This window comes from Ahaetulla prasina, chromosome 6 (genome assembly GCF_028640845.1).
Source record: "Ahaetulla prasina isolate Xishuangbanna chromosome 6, ASM2864084v1, whole genome shotgun sequence".
In the NCBI taxonomy this organism is placed as follows: domain Eukaryota; kingdom Metazoa; phylum Chordata; class Lepidosauria; order Squamata; family Colubridae; genus Ahaetulla; species Ahaetulla prasina.
In genome coordinates, this window is record NC_080544.1 from 33492866 (window position 1) to 33510257 (window position 17392).

General features: G+C 41.0%; 1 protein-coding gene across 7 annotated transcripts in view; it reads left to right on the top strand.

Annotated features, from left to right (window-relative positions):
• The first annotated feature begins 350 nt into the window (after positions 1-350).
• The window catches only part of TNKS2 (tankyrase 2), a 78547-nt gene continuing 61505 nt past the window's right edge, over positions 351-17392 (top strand). For 3 of the 7 annotated variants that reach the window (XM_058187878.1, XM_058187879.1, XM_058187880.1), the window contains exons 1-9: positions 351-740; positions 3280-3504; positions 4668-4763; positions 6582-6618; positions 9347-9422; positions 11420-11514; positions 13060-13126; positions 16343-16529; positions 16710-16831. In XM_058187878.1, coding sequence (XP_058043861.1) covers positions 503-740; positions 3280-3504; positions 4668-4763; positions 6582-6618; positions 9347-9422; positions 11420-11514; positions 13060-13126; positions 16343-16529; positions 16710-16831 — 1143 coding nt within the window. In that variant the 5' untranslated portion in view covers positions 351-502. The remainder of the gene's footprint in view (positions 741-3279; positions 3505-4667; positions 4764-6581; positions 6619-9346; positions 9423-11419; positions 11515-13059; positions 13127-16342; positions 16530-16709; positions 16832-17392) is intronic. The other 4 variants (XR_009155692.1, XM_058187877.1, XM_058187876.1 and 1 more) reach the window with 2 other exon arrangements.

Here is a 17392-nt window from a genome sequence, read left to right on the forward strand (position 1 = left end):
ACTATAATTATGATTTTCTTTGCTGCAACTTTGTTCAGCTTAGTGACGCCTTAATCTCCGTTGAGTGGAAATCTGGGCTAGACCAGTTTACCACTGCTGCCTTAAACTACAATTGTATCTTTTTATAGTTTAGTAAGAAGATTCTCATTGTTGGGTTCATTCTCTCTCCCCCCCACTTCCATCCCACCTTGTCCCTATTTTGCTGGTAATTCAGTAACAGGCTGCATCAACCCTTGGGGGCCTTCCTCCTTCCCGCATCTCACTGCGCAGGCGCCCCGCTCATGCAACACTCCGGTCCCCGGGATGCGTGCGCACCTGAGCTGTTCCGCCCCCCCGCCTATTGCTGGTTTGGCCGCTGCTGACGTAGCGCCTTCCTTTCTTTCCCCTCCCCCCCTCCCCCACACTCCCCGCCGCCGCTTCGGCGCTCCCTGCCGCCTCACCGGGAAGACTCCGCCACCGGCCCATGGCGGCCGCTCGGCTGTGAGCACGGAAGGCGTTAGGCATGGCCGGGCGGCGGGGCGCGGGGGGCGGCGGGGCGTTGGCGGCGGGTCCCTTGGGGGAAATGCTGCAGCAGTCGCCTTCGTGCTGCGTTGGGGGAGCCGCGTCGGAGCCCGCCCGCGAGCTCTTCGAGGCTTGCCGGAATGGCGACGTGGAGCGCGTGAAGCGGCTGGTGAGGCCCGAGAACGTCAACGGCAGAGACACGGCCGGCAGGAAGTCCAGCCCCCTCCATTTCGCCGCAGGTAACCCCCCCCCCCCGCTGCCGCCGCCTCGGGCTCTTTCCCCTTCGGGGGCGCCTGGTTGACAATGTGGGCAACCCCTCTCTTCATTTCCTTCCCCCCACCCCCGCCTTTCCCCGCAGAAGCAGGTATGGTGGTTGTACGTCTCTGGTTCTGGGCTGATATTGGGCAGGTACTTTTATTTATTTTATTTATTTATTTTGTCACAATAATACATATAAGTATCATACAAAAAAGATTATATAGTATATAAACATATATATGAGTAAATATTAGGAGGTATAAGCATATAATATATATATATAATATAAGCATATTATATACATATGATATATATATATATATATATACACATACATACACATACACATACATACATACACATATATATGAAGAAGAAAAAGAAAAACAATAGGACAGGAACGGTAGGCACGTTTGTGCTCTTATGCACGCCCCGATTATACTTTCCCGACTCGACGGAGCTGGAGAAGAGCCACCTGGGGACAGCGGCCGTGTGGGCGTTTTATTTTTTATTTACTTAGCGTATGGCATGGCTGGGCGTATCGTTAATTTTAAAAAAAAGGGGGGGGGAGAGAGCCAAGGAACATAATGGGAGCGGAAACTGGCCATTGACATGATTAATCTTCATTGAAATGAATGCTGAACTGCAGTGGAAGCTCAGAATGGATCTGGGAAGGAAGGGACTAAAATTTAAAAAAAAATAAATTAAATTAAAGGGGGGTTTCTTTTGGTAATAGGGGGCTAGAATTAAAAGGTGTTTCTGAATACAGTTAGTCCTCGAGTTACAGCCGTTCGTTTAGTGTCCATTCAAAGCAGTGGTGAAATTATTTTTTTTACTACTGGTTCGGTGGGCGTGGCAGGGGAAGGATACTGCAAAATCTCCATTCCCTTCCCACTCCTGGGGGAAGGATATTGCAAAATCTTCATTCTCACCCCATTCTGGGGCCAGCAAGAGGTGGTATTTGCCGGTTCTCCGAACTACTCAAAATTTCTGCTACAGGTTCTCCAGAACCTGTCACAACTTGCTGGATTTCATCCCTGGTTCAAAGTTAACGGCACTGAAAAGACCGTTTTTCACACTTACAACCTTTGCAACATCTCGGTGGTCACGTGATTATAATTCAACCGGTTGGCAATCATACTTATGACAGTTGCGACCTTTTGACAAACAAAGTCAGTGGAAAAGCCAGATTCCCTTAATAACCAGATTACTAATTTAACAACTGCAGTGATTCACTTAACAATTCTGGCAAGAGTGGTCATAAAATGAGGCAAAATTCACTCAACTGTCTCACTTAGCAACAGAAATTTGGGGCTCAATTGTCTTAAATTGAGGACTACCTGTACCTTGGAAAATAAAATGGAATAACTGCTATAACATCTTCCATATCTATCTCTTATCCCCTCCCTGCCATTCACCTGGAGTGGAAAGGTGATTTGAGGACTGTACTTATGAGGCTTCTTTCTCCTACTAGAAGGGAGAAGGATGTGTATAGATAATGATGCGCGCGCACACACGCATAACCTAAGACAGTGATGGTTAACTTTCTGGACCGAGTGGCCAAAGTGCTCGCACGCCCGAACCCCCAAAATGTAATGTGTGTATGGCCCCGTGCATGCGTCCTGCCCCCTGCATGCCCCCCATGCATGCGCGGCAGAGACCCGAAGACCAGTTGGTGGGAGGCGCGCACATGTGCAATAGAGCTGAACTGGGGCAACAGCTCGTGTGCCATCAGAGGGCACTGCATGCCACCTCTGGCACACATGCTATAGGTTCACCATCACAGGCCTAAGATAAGGATGGGCCGGTTTTGACTTCCTGGCATATCTGTATCACCTCCAAATACCTGTTTGCATTTCACAGTCAGTGGAAAACTGAGGCAGAAATGCAGGTCATCTGGTTGATATCACAGATCAACCCTCAAAAAAATGTCCCACAATTGTTTCAAATGGATATTAAAAGCAAAGAAGAAAAAGATAGGATTAGAAGGCTTCTGTGGAAACTAAATATTCTTACTATTAACTCAGCTATCTAGAGAGACCTGAAACTATTGAAATATTGTGACACACTACCATGTTTCCCCAAAAATAAGACCCTGTCTTATATTTTTTGAACCCTGAAATAAGCACTTGGCTTTATTGCCATGCACTCAAAAGTCCAATTGGGCTTATTATCGGGATGTCTTATTTTGGGGGAAACAGGCTAGCAACCCCAAAGTGTACTATGGTTTGTGGTATGGCACCAAAAGCTGTATGTATATTTAGAAGGACTAATAATTCAGGGGGTATCCAAGAGCTATTTCCCTTTCTAAAAATGTAACCTGAAGGGACAATTGGTTATGGCTGATAATTATCCTTGATTTTTCCAATTTGTTCATTTTTAAAGGTAAATATGTTTTTTTCTCTCCATAATTCCACAATTTTGTTAGAAATGTTACGTTTTTTAATTGAAGAATATACCTTTCAGCCTTTATTTTGTTTAGTGATTCCATATTAGGTCAAAGACTTATTTTTATTTCAGGTTTTGGTCGGCGAGATGTAGTCGAATACTTGCTTCAGAGTGGTTCTAATGTACATGCACGAGATGATGGAGGACTCATTCCACTTCATAATGCTTGCTCATTTGGTCATGCTGAAGTTGTCAATCTTCTCCTGCGCCATGGTGCAGATCCTAATGCAAGAGATAATTGGAATTATACTCCTCTTCATGAAGCTGCCATCAAAGGCAAAATTGATGTCTGCATAGGTAACACTTTGATATTCTTTTTCCAGTGATTTCTACATAAAAAGTTCAAGAATCTTTCTTAGCATAAACCAGACCTCCAAACTATCCAAGTCAAATTGACATTCTTGATTTAAAGTACTTTTAAATATAATCAGATATTTTTGAAAGTTTTTGTTTGTTAAATACGTTGAATTTTGTGAGTGTTGCAAAATAATTCTATTATTTTGTGTATGTTTGTGGGAAGTTGGCTGTGGAATTAGTAATATGATCAGCATTAAGAATGGTTTAGGAGTTTATCCTTTAGTGTATGCCTGGAAATATAATTAACAACCCAACATAACTTTATTCCTTGATCCATAAATATTTTGGACCAAACTATATTAATTTGAATTTGTCCTGATATGATTTTGTAGTCCTAGGCTCAGAGTTGCAGTTTCCATAATTTTTTTGCCAGGGGGAAGAGACAGAGATGCAAGATAAACATTTTCTGTTCCAGCTTGGGGGGTGGGGGAGAGAGAGAGAGAGTACATGAGTAACTGCATTTAAATTAGTCACAGGAAACAAATTAATATCCAGTTCTGTGTATTTCCTTGAAAATTTGTATGTCCATTTCCTTGAAAATTTAGCATAGTAGCATCCGAATTGGTCATCTGTTTTTTAAAACAAAATGTAACATAGCTATCTGGAATCTGAAGATCAGGAACTTGAATATTTAAGGGAATTTTACTAATGTGGCTTATAGAGACTTTCTAAATTTCATCATCCTTTTTGTAAACAAAGTTAAGCAAAGACATTTGTTCAACTTGGCCAAACATGCAGATGATTTGAATATTTGAGGAGAAGCTGTTTAGCATAAAGACGAATTAAAGAAGCGGCTTGGGATATTAACGTGGCCTGGCTGTATTTAATGTTTGTGTTCAGATATATCCCATTAAATAAATTAATCACAATAGGCTATTGATTGGACTGAGAGATAGGAGCTGGCATGGTCCTCCAGGAAACATTGTGGGTGAAGGTAAATGTGAATCTGAGTATCCCTGTTCCTAGTCTTACCTTAGCTACTGCACTGCACTAGCTCTGATAGATACATTTCAAAAAGTATGAGGAAGAGTCATTGTTGGTTTTGAGATATTACATGCCTGCTAGAAGGCTAAGGATTTTAAATATATTCCTGCTCCTTTTAGTATTGTTGCAGCATGGTGCTGATCCGAGTATCCGTAATACTGATGGAAGAACAGCCCTTGACTTAGCAGATCCATCAGCAAAGGCAGTGCTTACAGGTAGGTGGAATCTTCCATAGTCCATTTCTTCTGGTAATTATCTTTTTTCTTAGCTTGATGGAATTTGAGGACGGTATTATTTATTAAATTTATTAAAGAATCATGCTTCCATCATAATTCCATACCAGTGTCCACTTCAAAATAAAACAGTACATATATCACATATCTGGAAAAGTAATATAGAATTTTCACAAAGTAGTCTTTCTCCAAAAGGGTCTGTCACCCATACTAGCCTGTAGCCTGAGGAAAGAGCAAAATTTTAAAAAGTTTGTTTGAATAAAGTCCTGGGAAGAGCATATGACCCTATTGGGGAATATAATTCTATAAGGCAAGACTTCTTCCTAATTGTGTCCAGTTAGATGACACCATTTAAGACCTAGAGCATCCTAGATTATGTAGAAGAGCCAGGACAACAAATAGCCAGGCCATGTACCAGAATAGGTTACATTTTTTCATAAAATATTGTTTCCTGGATATCAGGTCTGGTTAATGTAAGAATTCTATGCATCTATCTTAGTTATAACGAAGCCAAGGTTGTATGAAATCTAAAGAAAATATCTGGGTTTTGGTATAGAGCTTTGTTATTTAAAAATTGAGAATTTTTAAAATTCCAAACGAAAATGAACAGGGTTTGTTTGTTTGTTTATGTCCTGCCTTTATTATTTTTATAAATAACTCAAAGCGGTGGACATATCCAATACATCTTCCTTCTGCTATTTTCTCCACAATAATGTGAGTTGGGTTGGACTCACAGGCGTTACTAGCCCAAAGTCACCAGTTGGCTTTCATGGCTAAGATGTGACTCACAGTCTTCCTCTTTGCCTTATATAGGTAATCCTCGAGCATTTAGTGACTGTTCAAAGTTACAACAACAGTGAAATAAAGTGACTTATGACCATTTTTCACACTTACAACCATTGGTCACATGATCAAAATTCAGATGCTTGGCAACTAACTCATGTCAGTTGCAGTGTCATGTAATCATGTAATGTGGATCTGCACGAAATTATATTAAACCAGTCTGTTGTTTCAATTCTGTGCTGAAGCTGAAATGAGACTTGAGATGACTTCACTGTTGCATATTTGAAAGGAACAAAAACTCATAACATTTTGGAATCCTATTTTTGTTTTGTTTGTTTAGAAATTTGGAACAACCTCTTTTTCCCTATTGGGAGGGGCTCCTAGTGATGAAAAATAAGTTAGATACTAAATAATTCTGAGTGTTAGCTGAAACCCAGCTTACAGAAAAATTGGCTGTGGACATGATTTTTAATTTTTTCACACACTTTAGAAACTACAGTAATTAATCATAACATAAGTTTTATACACACATGGTCTCCACACAGACACAGCCTATGTGTACTAACAGCCACAAATTGTTTTATGCAAAATAAAATACTTAATAAAATGATATCAGTCATAATCTTCAGTCCATTTTTTATTTATTTTATGTATTATTAAATTTATATACTGCTCATCTCCTTGATAAGGTGACTAATCTACTTGGAGCATGTGCTTAGTTGGCTGTCCTTTGCCCCAACCTTTCTTAGTTAGCTCCAACCAGTGGCTGCAGGGATGGAAGCCATGCCTGCTGTTTTATTAGCTGTGCACAGTCTGAGTCTCCATCACAGGAGGTTTTAAAAAATAACAAATCTATTTCCAGTATGTTAAACCATTCTAGCATCCATGGAATAAAACAACCCCTCTGGTACTATTTTGAAGTTGGAATATTGGGCCCATTCCTATTAGAAAGGAAAATAATTCTAAAAAATATGTACATGAATTAGAAAATCCTAAGATTGCTATGTTAATTTTCAGGTGAATACAAGAAAGATGAACTATTGGAAAGTGCCAGGTAGGTGATGTTAAGAAAACAAATATGTTTTAGTTTTGCTGGAAAGATAACATTACGTCTATTCCTTGCGTTTACAACTGTTGCAATGTTTCCATGTGATCACCATTTGGGCTCTTCATATCTATCTTCCAACAAACATTATTTAAAAAAAGTAACAGTAAAATTCTTTGCTGGTAATATCTTCCTTAATGACCACAGGTAATTCACTTAACAATTGCAGTAGAAATGATGTTGTAAGTCTCCAGCAACCATGCAATGTTTCATTTTGTGAGGAGTTACCCATCCCATTTGTGGTCATTAGGCAAGGACTACCTGTATGCAGATATTTGTCCCATTATTTTGGTCGGTGGGGAGATGGAGTTGCAAATTAAGGGTATTAATGTACGTATCACATCAAGGCAGGGTTAGCAGCACAATTCCCCTTCCTCTTCCAACAACAGGACAATTGAGTAGATCTTTAGTTCCTTTAGGAGTATTTCTCAAATTTTAATTTGTTTCAAATGTAATGGTCTCTTGTAATTAAATCTGACCTGAAAACCTTACCTTGAGTAAGATTTTTTCTTTGTTCCAATTTTATTGTTGTACATAATTGTAAGTCTTACATTATAACTGTAGTGTAAAAATACTTTAGGTTTATACTTTCTAATTGTTTTAATATAAGGAAAAATAATAAAAGGTATGTAATAAAAAATGCCAGGAAAGAAGATGCTTGAAAATTATACATTTATAGTATAATTATCTTTGCCATGTAAGAGAATGAATGAGAGAGCCTGGAGGCAGAATGAAAAGAGGGATCAGCCTAGAATCTCTATGTAGCTACAAGCAAACTGTCCCAACTCCCGATGAGTCCCACTGACCCTTATCTAACTTTCATCAGGTGCTGACTTAGTTGAGAAGATTTCCTGTGCATAGGCTGTTAGCAATAAATCAGCTTAATTGAACCTTCATATGTGGACCTGACCTTTCACCCTTACAATCCATTTGGAAGCAATACTAATTCAGCTACATTTGTGTCCAGGTTAATACGTATACATATTTCACAATACTTTTTCGTTTGTGGCTTTGAGTCAGTATTGACTCCAGGCAACTGCCTAGACAAGTCTCTATGGTATTCATGGCAAGGTTTTTCAGAAGTAGTTTGCAATTACCTTTTTCCTAGATCTGAGGGAGAATGATTGGCTCATGGTCACCCAACTGGTTTTATGCCCAAGGCAGGACTCGAACTCAATCTCCATCGACCATGGTATCCTGAGGGATTGGGGGTGGGAGGCACCGTTTTTCGGTGGTTCTCCTCCTATCTCTCCGATCGGTCACAGACGGTGTTGACAGGGGAGCAGAGGTCGACCCCGAGGCGCCTCACTTGTGGGGTGCCGCAGGGGTCGATTCTCTTGCCCCTTCTGTTCAACATCTATATGAAGCCGCTGGGTGAGATCATCAGTGGTTTCGGTGTGAGGTACCAGCTGTACGCTGATGACACCCAGCTGTACTTTTCCACACCGGACCACCCCAACGAAGCTATCGAAGTGTTGTCCCGGTGTCTGGAGGCCGTACGGGTCTGGATGGGGAGAAACAGGCTCAAGCTCAATCCCTCCAAGACAGAGTGGCTGTGGATGCCGGCATCCCGGTACAGTCAGCTGCAGCCGCGGCTGACTGTTGGGGGCGAGTCATTGGCCCCGATGGAGAGGGTGCGCAACTTAGGCGTCCTCCTGGATGAACGGCTGTCCTTGGAAGATCATTTGGCGGCCGTCTCCAGGAGGGCTTTTTACCAGGTTCGCCTGGTTCGCCAGTTGCGCCCCTTTCTAGACCGGGATGCCCTATGCACAGTCACTCACGCTCTCGTGACGTCTGCCTGACTACTGCAATGCTCTCTACATGGGGCTCCCTTGAGGAGCACCCGGAGGCTCAGTTAGTTCAGAATGCGGCTGCGGGTGATAGAGGGAGCCCCTCGTGGCTCCCATGTGACACCTCTCCTGCGCAGACTGCACTGGCTACCTGTGGTCTTCCGGGTGCGCTTCAAGGTTTTGGTGACTATCTTCAAAGCGCTCCATGGCATAGGGCCGGGATACTTACGGGACCGCCTGCTGCTACCGGATACCTCTCACCGACCCGTGCGCTCTCACAGAGAGGGACTCCTCAGGGTGCCGTCGGCCAAACAGTGCCGGCTGGCGACACCCAGGGGAAGGGCCTTCTCTGTGGGGGCTCCCACCCTCTGGAACGAGCTTCCCCCAGGACTTCGCCAACTTCCTGACCTCCGAACCTTTCGCCGCGAGCTTAAGACACATCTATTTATTTGCGCAGGACTGGACTAGATTTTAAATTCGAATTGGTTTTAATGGGGATTTTATTATTTTTATTATCATCATTTTAATTATTCGGCCAATTATAATAAGTTTTTTAATGGATGTTTTTATTTGTATTTATATGTATATTTTTATCTGGTTGTTAACCGCCCTGAGTCCCTAGGGAGATAGGGCGGTATAAAAATACGAAAAATAAATAAATAAATAATAAATAAGCATAATGAGCATACAAAGCATAATAGGTAGAAAGCTAATTACACTTGTAAAATCAAGTCTAAAGATATATATTTAATAATTAGACTCAATATAGTAATAGTTTGCCTTGCGGAGATGAGTAAAATAAATAAATTACTTTATTACTAATCAAGTTGAGTAAAATGAAAGTTTGCAGTTTGCAAAATGTTCATGAATGTTAATTTTCTTTTTAGGAGTGGAAATGAAGAAAAATTAATGGCTCTTCTAACGCCATTAAATGTCAATTGCCATGCAAGCGATGGTAGAAAGGTATTTTTAAACACGTACTTTTTTTTGAATTAGCAAATTAAGAAATTGACATTAAAGTTATTTGATAATATTTCACATGATGTAATCTTTAGCTTTGGGTTGTTTCACTTATATTTTTACTTTTTAATATTTATAAGAAATAAAAGTTTAATAGGACTTTTCAAAACTCAGCTGGAATATCACTAAGAAAACTTTGTTCAAGTACTGTAAATATCATAAAATACTACCAAGCTAAGCAATAATTATATTTGTGCTTGCAGGAAGAATAAATGTAAATTGGTTGTCTTCTATGTTCATGTTTGTAGTATCTTTGAGAGCTGAAGGATTTCGCTACATTCAGTTTCTTTTTACATTCATCCTGAATCACTTCTTTAAGTCCATTTCACAGTTCCTCTGGTCCTCTTAACAATGAGATTCAAGGCTTCTTGGTGTTTTTCTTGAAAAGGCTGGCTACATTCTAAAAATCATTGTGGATAATTGGTTTCTTCTTCTTTAGTTTAAATTGAAACTTGCTCAAGAGGTGTTCTTATTCTGTTCAGTAGTTAGTACTTGGTCATATTTTTGATGTTATCACCAAGCTTTTCCAGCTCCCTTTTATAAAAACATAGTCAGTTATTTTTATATACTCCAACTGGTGATGTCTGTATATACAACCATTGCTTTGGTTGTTTGAAGACAGTGTTAGCTATGAAGGAATAATTGGGTGGCAGAAATTGATTTCTCTTTAATTTTGGTTTCCTGAGTCAGAGTTCCCCAATCTTTCTGGCTCTGCAAGCTGGCAGAAGGGGGAGAGGGAATGCTTCTGCGTGAGTGTCTAGAAAGCACATGTGCGCAGCTCAGTTTGCACGAGTGGCATGCACACACACCTGCTGCTCACCCAAATGGAGCGTACATGCACGTGCTTGCCTGCTGCTCGTACAAGTCTGGATGCGCACATGCCTAACTCTAACTCTAACCCACTGTTTCCACAACCCACTTGCAAACACCTCACAGCCTAGTGGGCCACAGCCCAGAGGTTGGGGACCCCGGTCCTAAGTGATATAACTCAACTACATTATCCTATTTAATATTTCCAACTTTACATTCTAATAGTAGTAAATCTTGTTTGTATACTTCGTTGATTTCAAGTTGGATCATAATTCTTCAGCCATCTCATCTACATTAGCAGTATTCATATTAAAAGATCCACAAAATCTAATTGCATTGTAGCTAAGTACTATTCTTGCTCTACTTTTCCTAACACCGCAGTTCCTTCTATGTTTTTCATGTCCTGAACAGTATGATCCTTTGAATGAAAGTATCCAATCCCAGTCCACTTCAAGATACCTAAGATATCAATTTGCAGTTTTTACATTTTTCATTGTGTTAAGTTTGCTCATGTTCATACTTCTTACATTCCATGTTCCCACTGTCTTTGCAGCTTTAGATTTTCTTTTCCTGTATGGCAGCATCAACAGCTAGATGTCCTGTGTCTAGACAGTCTAGCCACATTATAAACACCATTCATTCTCTGAAAGATCCTGGGCTCCTTCTCAGTGGCACATTGAGTGCCATTCAGCTGGGGACCCATCATACAACACAATTGTTTGATGCTTTTCTGTGCATGTGGTTTTCTGATTAAAAAAAGGGGGTGGGTGGGTAGTTTCCATTGTCTTCTGCCAATATGAATTAATGCCTTTTCTATTTTCCATAAAATAAACATCTGCCTCCAGATGCTTACCATTATTGGCTATTTGCTTTAGCTAGTAATTAGGATGACCTTCATGCCTTGGGGTGATCCTGCTGGGGATATATAATACTGAGAACACTCAGTATTGTTTGCTTATCCCTCCCAGGAACTCCCCTTCACCCACCGAGATGAGCCAGAAGACCAGGACTTGAGGAAAGGAGAGGAACGTTTAACAGATTATTCTTTTTTTAAAAAAATTAAAAGCTGTTTTCTAAGTTACATTTGTTTGTTATATCTAAGTTTATTATATTCAATCTTTTCTTTCCAGTCAACTCCATTACACTTAGCTGCTGGCTATAACCGTGTTAAAATAGTGCAGCTATTATTACAACATGGAGCAGATGTTCATGCAAAGGATAAAGGGTGAGTGTCTAAGAAGATGATGCATTAGAGATTTTTATTAATTTTTCTCTGTATTACCTGAAAAGAAAATAGTTCCACATTTCAGGGAACTATCCATTCCCTTCATTTATCAATTGCTTTATCAAATATGTCAACCATGTACTCTATCTATGGTAGTTTTCCTACCTAATCAACAATGATTACCAATTCCTTCTAAAACCAATCCTTTTGGAACTTATTTTCTTCAAGAAATAGGTATTTATGACAAGTATTTGTGTGCACTTCTACATATGAATATGCAAGGCCAGAGGCTGCATTCCAACTAATGTTAATAGGATTAATAACTCATTCAAAATTAATGTATATAAACCAGTACAATTGACACTATACCTGGAGAAAGAATTCATAGATTTCTCTGCTAGAGATGGATCTGATTTGCCCATTTGTAGGAGGTACAGTGGTTAGAATGCAATATTTGAGGCCAACTCATTGCTCACTACCAGGAGTTCAATTCTGACTGGTTCAAGATTGACTCAGCCTTCCAACCTTCTGAGATCAGTAAAACGAGGACCCAAATTTTGGGGGGCAATATGCTGACTCTGTAAACTGCTTAGAGAGAGCTGTAAAGCACTATGAAGCGGTATATAAGTGATATTTCTATTGTTTTTTTGTAGCATCTGGATAATCTTGGAGAGCAACCCCATGTACAGTGCATTACCATTCAACTATTAGATGATTAGCACCTAAGTGACTAACTGAAGGGTCTCCCATTTAGATGGATATATACAAAGATTCTGCAGACTATTAACATCAAATAGCTATTGGCAATTACAGTAAGAGTGGAGAAATGACATAATTTTCCCAGCCTTATCACCAACACTTAACTTATGTTTGGCCAAACTTGCTCTTTATCTTCCTTCATTAATATTCTGGGTGTCTCTTCTGCCACTTCATTTCCTGGAGCTCCTTTGTAAAGGTGCGTGCTGAGATCAGCACACAAGTAGACCATAAAGTCAATGTGGCCAAGGCCTCCATTATCTACCTATTTTATAATTAACATCTTGGCTGAACTATCCATCAGCTCCTCAGGAAAAAAATCTCAAGTTTTCTCTGGAACCCGATAAGGTCTTTAAGTCTTTGGAGGCAGGGTGATTATTTTGCAGGCCCTGTAAGGCAAGGTGACACAACTGAACTAGGAGGCAATCGGCATGATTTGTCCACAACAATGGGTTGATGGTAAAGTCCTCTAAAATTAGATCACATCTCAACTGCTTCAAGTTAATAACCAGATCCAAAGTGCAACCACTATTGTATGTATAGGGCATTTCCTATTTATTGTCTGATTCAATAGTAACTTTCTCAATTATTCCTCCAGTTAAACACTATGTTAATAGTTTTTTTATACTGAATATAATATATTAATGTCACTACATGCCATTTAACACTTGATTAAAGTCTTCTAAATTTTATCTGGTTTTCTACTTTGTCAGATAGACATTTGGATTTTATCATTATATCACTATAATGATAAATGATTTTTAACAATTGTTTGTCTATACTTTTCAGAGATCTGGTGCCTCTTCACAACGCCTGTTCTTATGGGCACTATGAAGTAACAGAACTTTTAGTAAAGGTTAGTACATAATAATGTGCAACTTCTATAGACAGATTTCCTTATGTTTTACACCTATGCAAATAATTTGATAAATGGAGAAGTGCTGTCAGCATTTGTTCATTAGGTTGATATCCTGTCTTTTGTTCAAGAGGTCAAACCAAAATACCTAGCCTTATCTCCACCCATTAGTCCCACAATAATAACCCTGTTAGGTAGTTTGATTTGAGATTGGTTGGCCCAAAGTTACCCTGTAAACTTCTATGTGTAAGACTAGACTTGCTGGTGTCATGCAGTGTCTTATCACTGCACCACATTGGGATCTAACAACAAGGTGCTTATTGAAGGCACAAAACAAATGTAAGCACGTCAGCATGTAAGTTTCAGGGGCATCATAGAAGAAGCATCCAACATGAGAGCTACTAGAAAACTCTGCTTTTTCATTTCATCAGCTTTCCAGTGGAATTGGTTTCTCAGCATATCTATAAAAATACAAAAACAATTATGTTGTGTCTTCAGGAATATCTAATGAAGTTCTTTGCTTGTCCAATGATCTTCACAAGCCTATTCTACTTAGTCTCAAAAAAATTAAAAAAAAATCAGATCAGCTAAAATTTGTCCTCCAACACAAATCTCTACATACATTTATTGAGAAAAACGTTGAACTTGAGCTGCTAAAACAGGTTTTTGTAAAAATGTGTGGTATATTTCTTGTTTATTGATTTCTGCCTTAGAACAACTAATCTTTCTTTGCTTTTTATAAAAATGGCTTATAAAACTTGTTTATAAAAACAATCTTCAAGTATTTTTTGTAAAAAAAAAAATGTTTTCTGATAGTGATAGTTGGAGCAGGGAGCTAAGAAAGATGTCAATTGGCATACTGGTCCCCTGGGGTGACCCATTCAGGCTTAAAGGCTGAAGATTCTCACTTTCAAAACCACTTTTAAAGCTGTTTTATTATTTCATTATATATCCAAATTCCCTGCCTAGTATGTATGCTAAGATACTGTTTCTAAAGTTGATAGAATTAGCTAAATCAGTGATGGCGAACCTTTTAGGGACCGAGTGCCCAAACTGCAACCCAAAGCCCACTTATTTATTGCAAAGTACCAACATGGCAATTTAACCTGAATAATAAGGTTTTACTACCAGTGGTAGGATTCAAATAATTTAACAACAGGTTCTTCCTAATGACCTGGTGGGGGTGGCTGGAGGTGGCCATGTGTCTTGAGTGGGCATGGCCAACTCTATTTCACTCATGTGGGTGGTGCCTGTATGAGACAGGCAGGGTTGGGGAGGGAATCCAGGGATCTCTGGTGGGTGGGGCGGGAGGGGGTGAGAAGAAAGAAAGAGCCAACCTCTGTATGTGTGTGTGTGTGTGAGAGAGAGAGAGAGAGAGAGAGAGAGAAAGATATAATCTAAGTCTCTCTTAACTCCCTCCCTGCTTTAGGCAGGCTTAGAAAGTCTGCCAGGACCAGCATGCTGCAGATGCCCCTTTGCCTAGCTTCCCTCCTCTGCGGTCTTCTTGGTGCTTGCTCACGTTCTCCCTCCTCAGTCTACCTTGACACAAGTGGCAATGCAGCTCACATTGCCCTTTGCAAGCCCGTTGTCGGTGAAGCTGGGCGCCAGTGAGGGCTGGCTTTTTGCCTAGCTTTGTCTGGATGTCGGGGGGGGTGGGGGGGGAAATGGGGCCTGGGGAGGAAGCCTGCATCAAGCTAGACTGGTAAAGCTGGCTGCGAGAGGAAGAGAAGCCAGGTGAACCTGACCCAGACACTTCCCGAGTCCCAGAAGCAGCAACCTCGTACTTTCCCTTCTCTGCTAGTCCCCTTCTTTTCATGGGATCATCCAGCAGTGGGAACGGAGAGGGAAAAGGGGGCAGCAACGGCTGCTAGCATTGAGGGGAGAGTGCCACACAGAAATGGCAGCATGCAGGAATTCTGTCACCTCCTCCCTCTCCATTCCCACTGCTGGGTGAACCCGTGTGAAGAAGGGGGCTAGCAGAGAGGGGAAAGTGCGAGGTTGCTGCTTCTGGGACTCGGAAAGTATCAGGGTCAGGCTCACCAGGCTTCTCTTCCTCTCACAGCCAGCTTTACCAGTCTAGCTTGACGCAGGTTCCTCCCCAGGCCCCCATCCGTTTTCACCCCACAGTTGGACAACGCATAAAGCCAGCCCTCACCAGCGTCCAACTTCACCAACAGTGGGCTTGCAAAGAGCAATGTGAGCTGCATTGCCACCTGCGTCAAACTAGGCTGGGGAGAGAGAGAGCATGAGCGAGCCAGCGGTGTTTCCTTCCAGCCTTCGCCCAAAACACTGCACAACACCAGGAGGCTGAAGTTGGAATTTCTGCCCCCCTCCGACCCGTGCGTACCTTGGCAACAGGACTGTTTATATCTGCCCCCTTTTCCTGTTTTATCTGCCAGATCGCCGCAGGGGGACAAACCTAACTTTGCTGCCCATTGCACCTAGGAATTTCAAAGTCGAGAATGAATGTTTGTCTTGCAGCCAGCAGCCCGGGTGCTAGATTGGCCCCCTGCAAACTCACTCTCTCGAGGAGCCCAGCCGAACTTTTGCACACCACTCGCTGAGGCTGAAGGTGGGGTGGAGCTAATAGGTGACCAAGCTAAGTGCCCGAAGAAACCCAGCTGGCCAGTGTGGAGGCGGGACATCCTAACACCAGTAGCTCTGCAGGAAAAGAAGCTTCCCCCCCCCCCCCAGCTGATGCAGGGTCACATTGTGGCTCTGCGTCGTATTTGGGCTTCAGAGGAGGACAGGATCCCGTCTCCCCCATTGTGAAGCGCACGAGTGAAAAAGTTCACTCAGTCAATTCCAACTTTGCAAGAACTTTTTCTTTCACAAGAAGTTGGAATTGATTGAGTGAAACGCAATGGAGAAACGCAATTGGGGCTGGGCTGGGGCGACTGCGTGCGTGCCCACAGAAAGGGCTCTACATGCCACATCTGGCACGTGTGACATAGGTTCGCTATCACGGAACTAGATCATAGTTACTTGAACTATTCTTAAGTCTGTGATCTTAAGTGAATGTCTCACATGTAAACTATTCTGCCATTTTGAACTTCACTAAAAGGACAAAATATTAATACAAAGTATGGTTTTTGCCCCTACCTTGTTAAGCATTCCTTGACAATTGTTAGATAGAACATCCTTCCATGTACATTAGAGCTCTACTTTAACATTTTTCCACGTGAAAATTATTTATGATTCTCTTTCCTCTCCTAGCATGGAGCCTGTGTAAATGCAATGGATTTATGGCAGTTCACTCCTCTTCATGAAGCAGCTTCTAAGAACAGAGTAGAAGTGTGCTCCCTCTTGCTGAGTTACGGTGCTGACCCTACACTGTTAAACTGCCATAATAAAAGTACAATTGATTTGGCCCCTACACCTCAGTTAAAAGAACGATTGGCATGTGAGTACAGAGAAAATAAACTGAATAGAGATGGTTACTTTTTTTCAGTTTTCTGTATGGATCCATTCAATGGCTGATCTTGATCATCATCCACTGTTTGTAATTGATTCCTATTTCTATAATTCTGAACGTGTGTGATATTTGAGGCTTAGATGCCATAAAACTTTCTTTTTCCCGTAGATGAATTCAAAGGCCATTCGTTACTACAGGCTGCAAGGGAATCAGATGTGAATCGTGTAAAAAAGCATCTCTCTCTTGAAATTGTCAATTTCAAACATCCTCAGACTCACGAAACTCCTTTGGTAATTCGTTGATCGTACCTTTTCAATGAAAGTTGTCTGTTACCAGGAGTCCTTGATTTACGACCATTCATTTAACAATGGTTCAAAGTTATGATGGCACTGAAAAACATTACTTAGGACTTGACTTCAAAATTACAACTTTACACCACCCCCTAAAGTCACGTGACTGCAGTTTGAGTGCTTTGCACTCATTTACAACTAGTTGCAGTGTCTTGTGGTCACATAATCATGATTTATGACCTTTGCAGCCCATAAAGTCAACAGGGGAAGCCAGAATCACTTAATAACCACATGATTTGCTTAATGATGTCATGGTGATTTGTTTAATGACACTGGTAAAAATGGTCATAATATCAGATCTGGTCATGTGATGATTCATTTAATGACTGCATCTCTTAGGTCCCAATTGTGGTCATAAGTTGAGGGCTACCTTTCTGGCCAAATTGAGCAGATGAAGAATCAAAACATGATTTCTTTCTCTACTGGAAAGAATTAAGAGAATTTAGTTTTACAATCTCAGTATAGTGCATTAGTTGTACATACTTTTGTCTAATTGGTTGC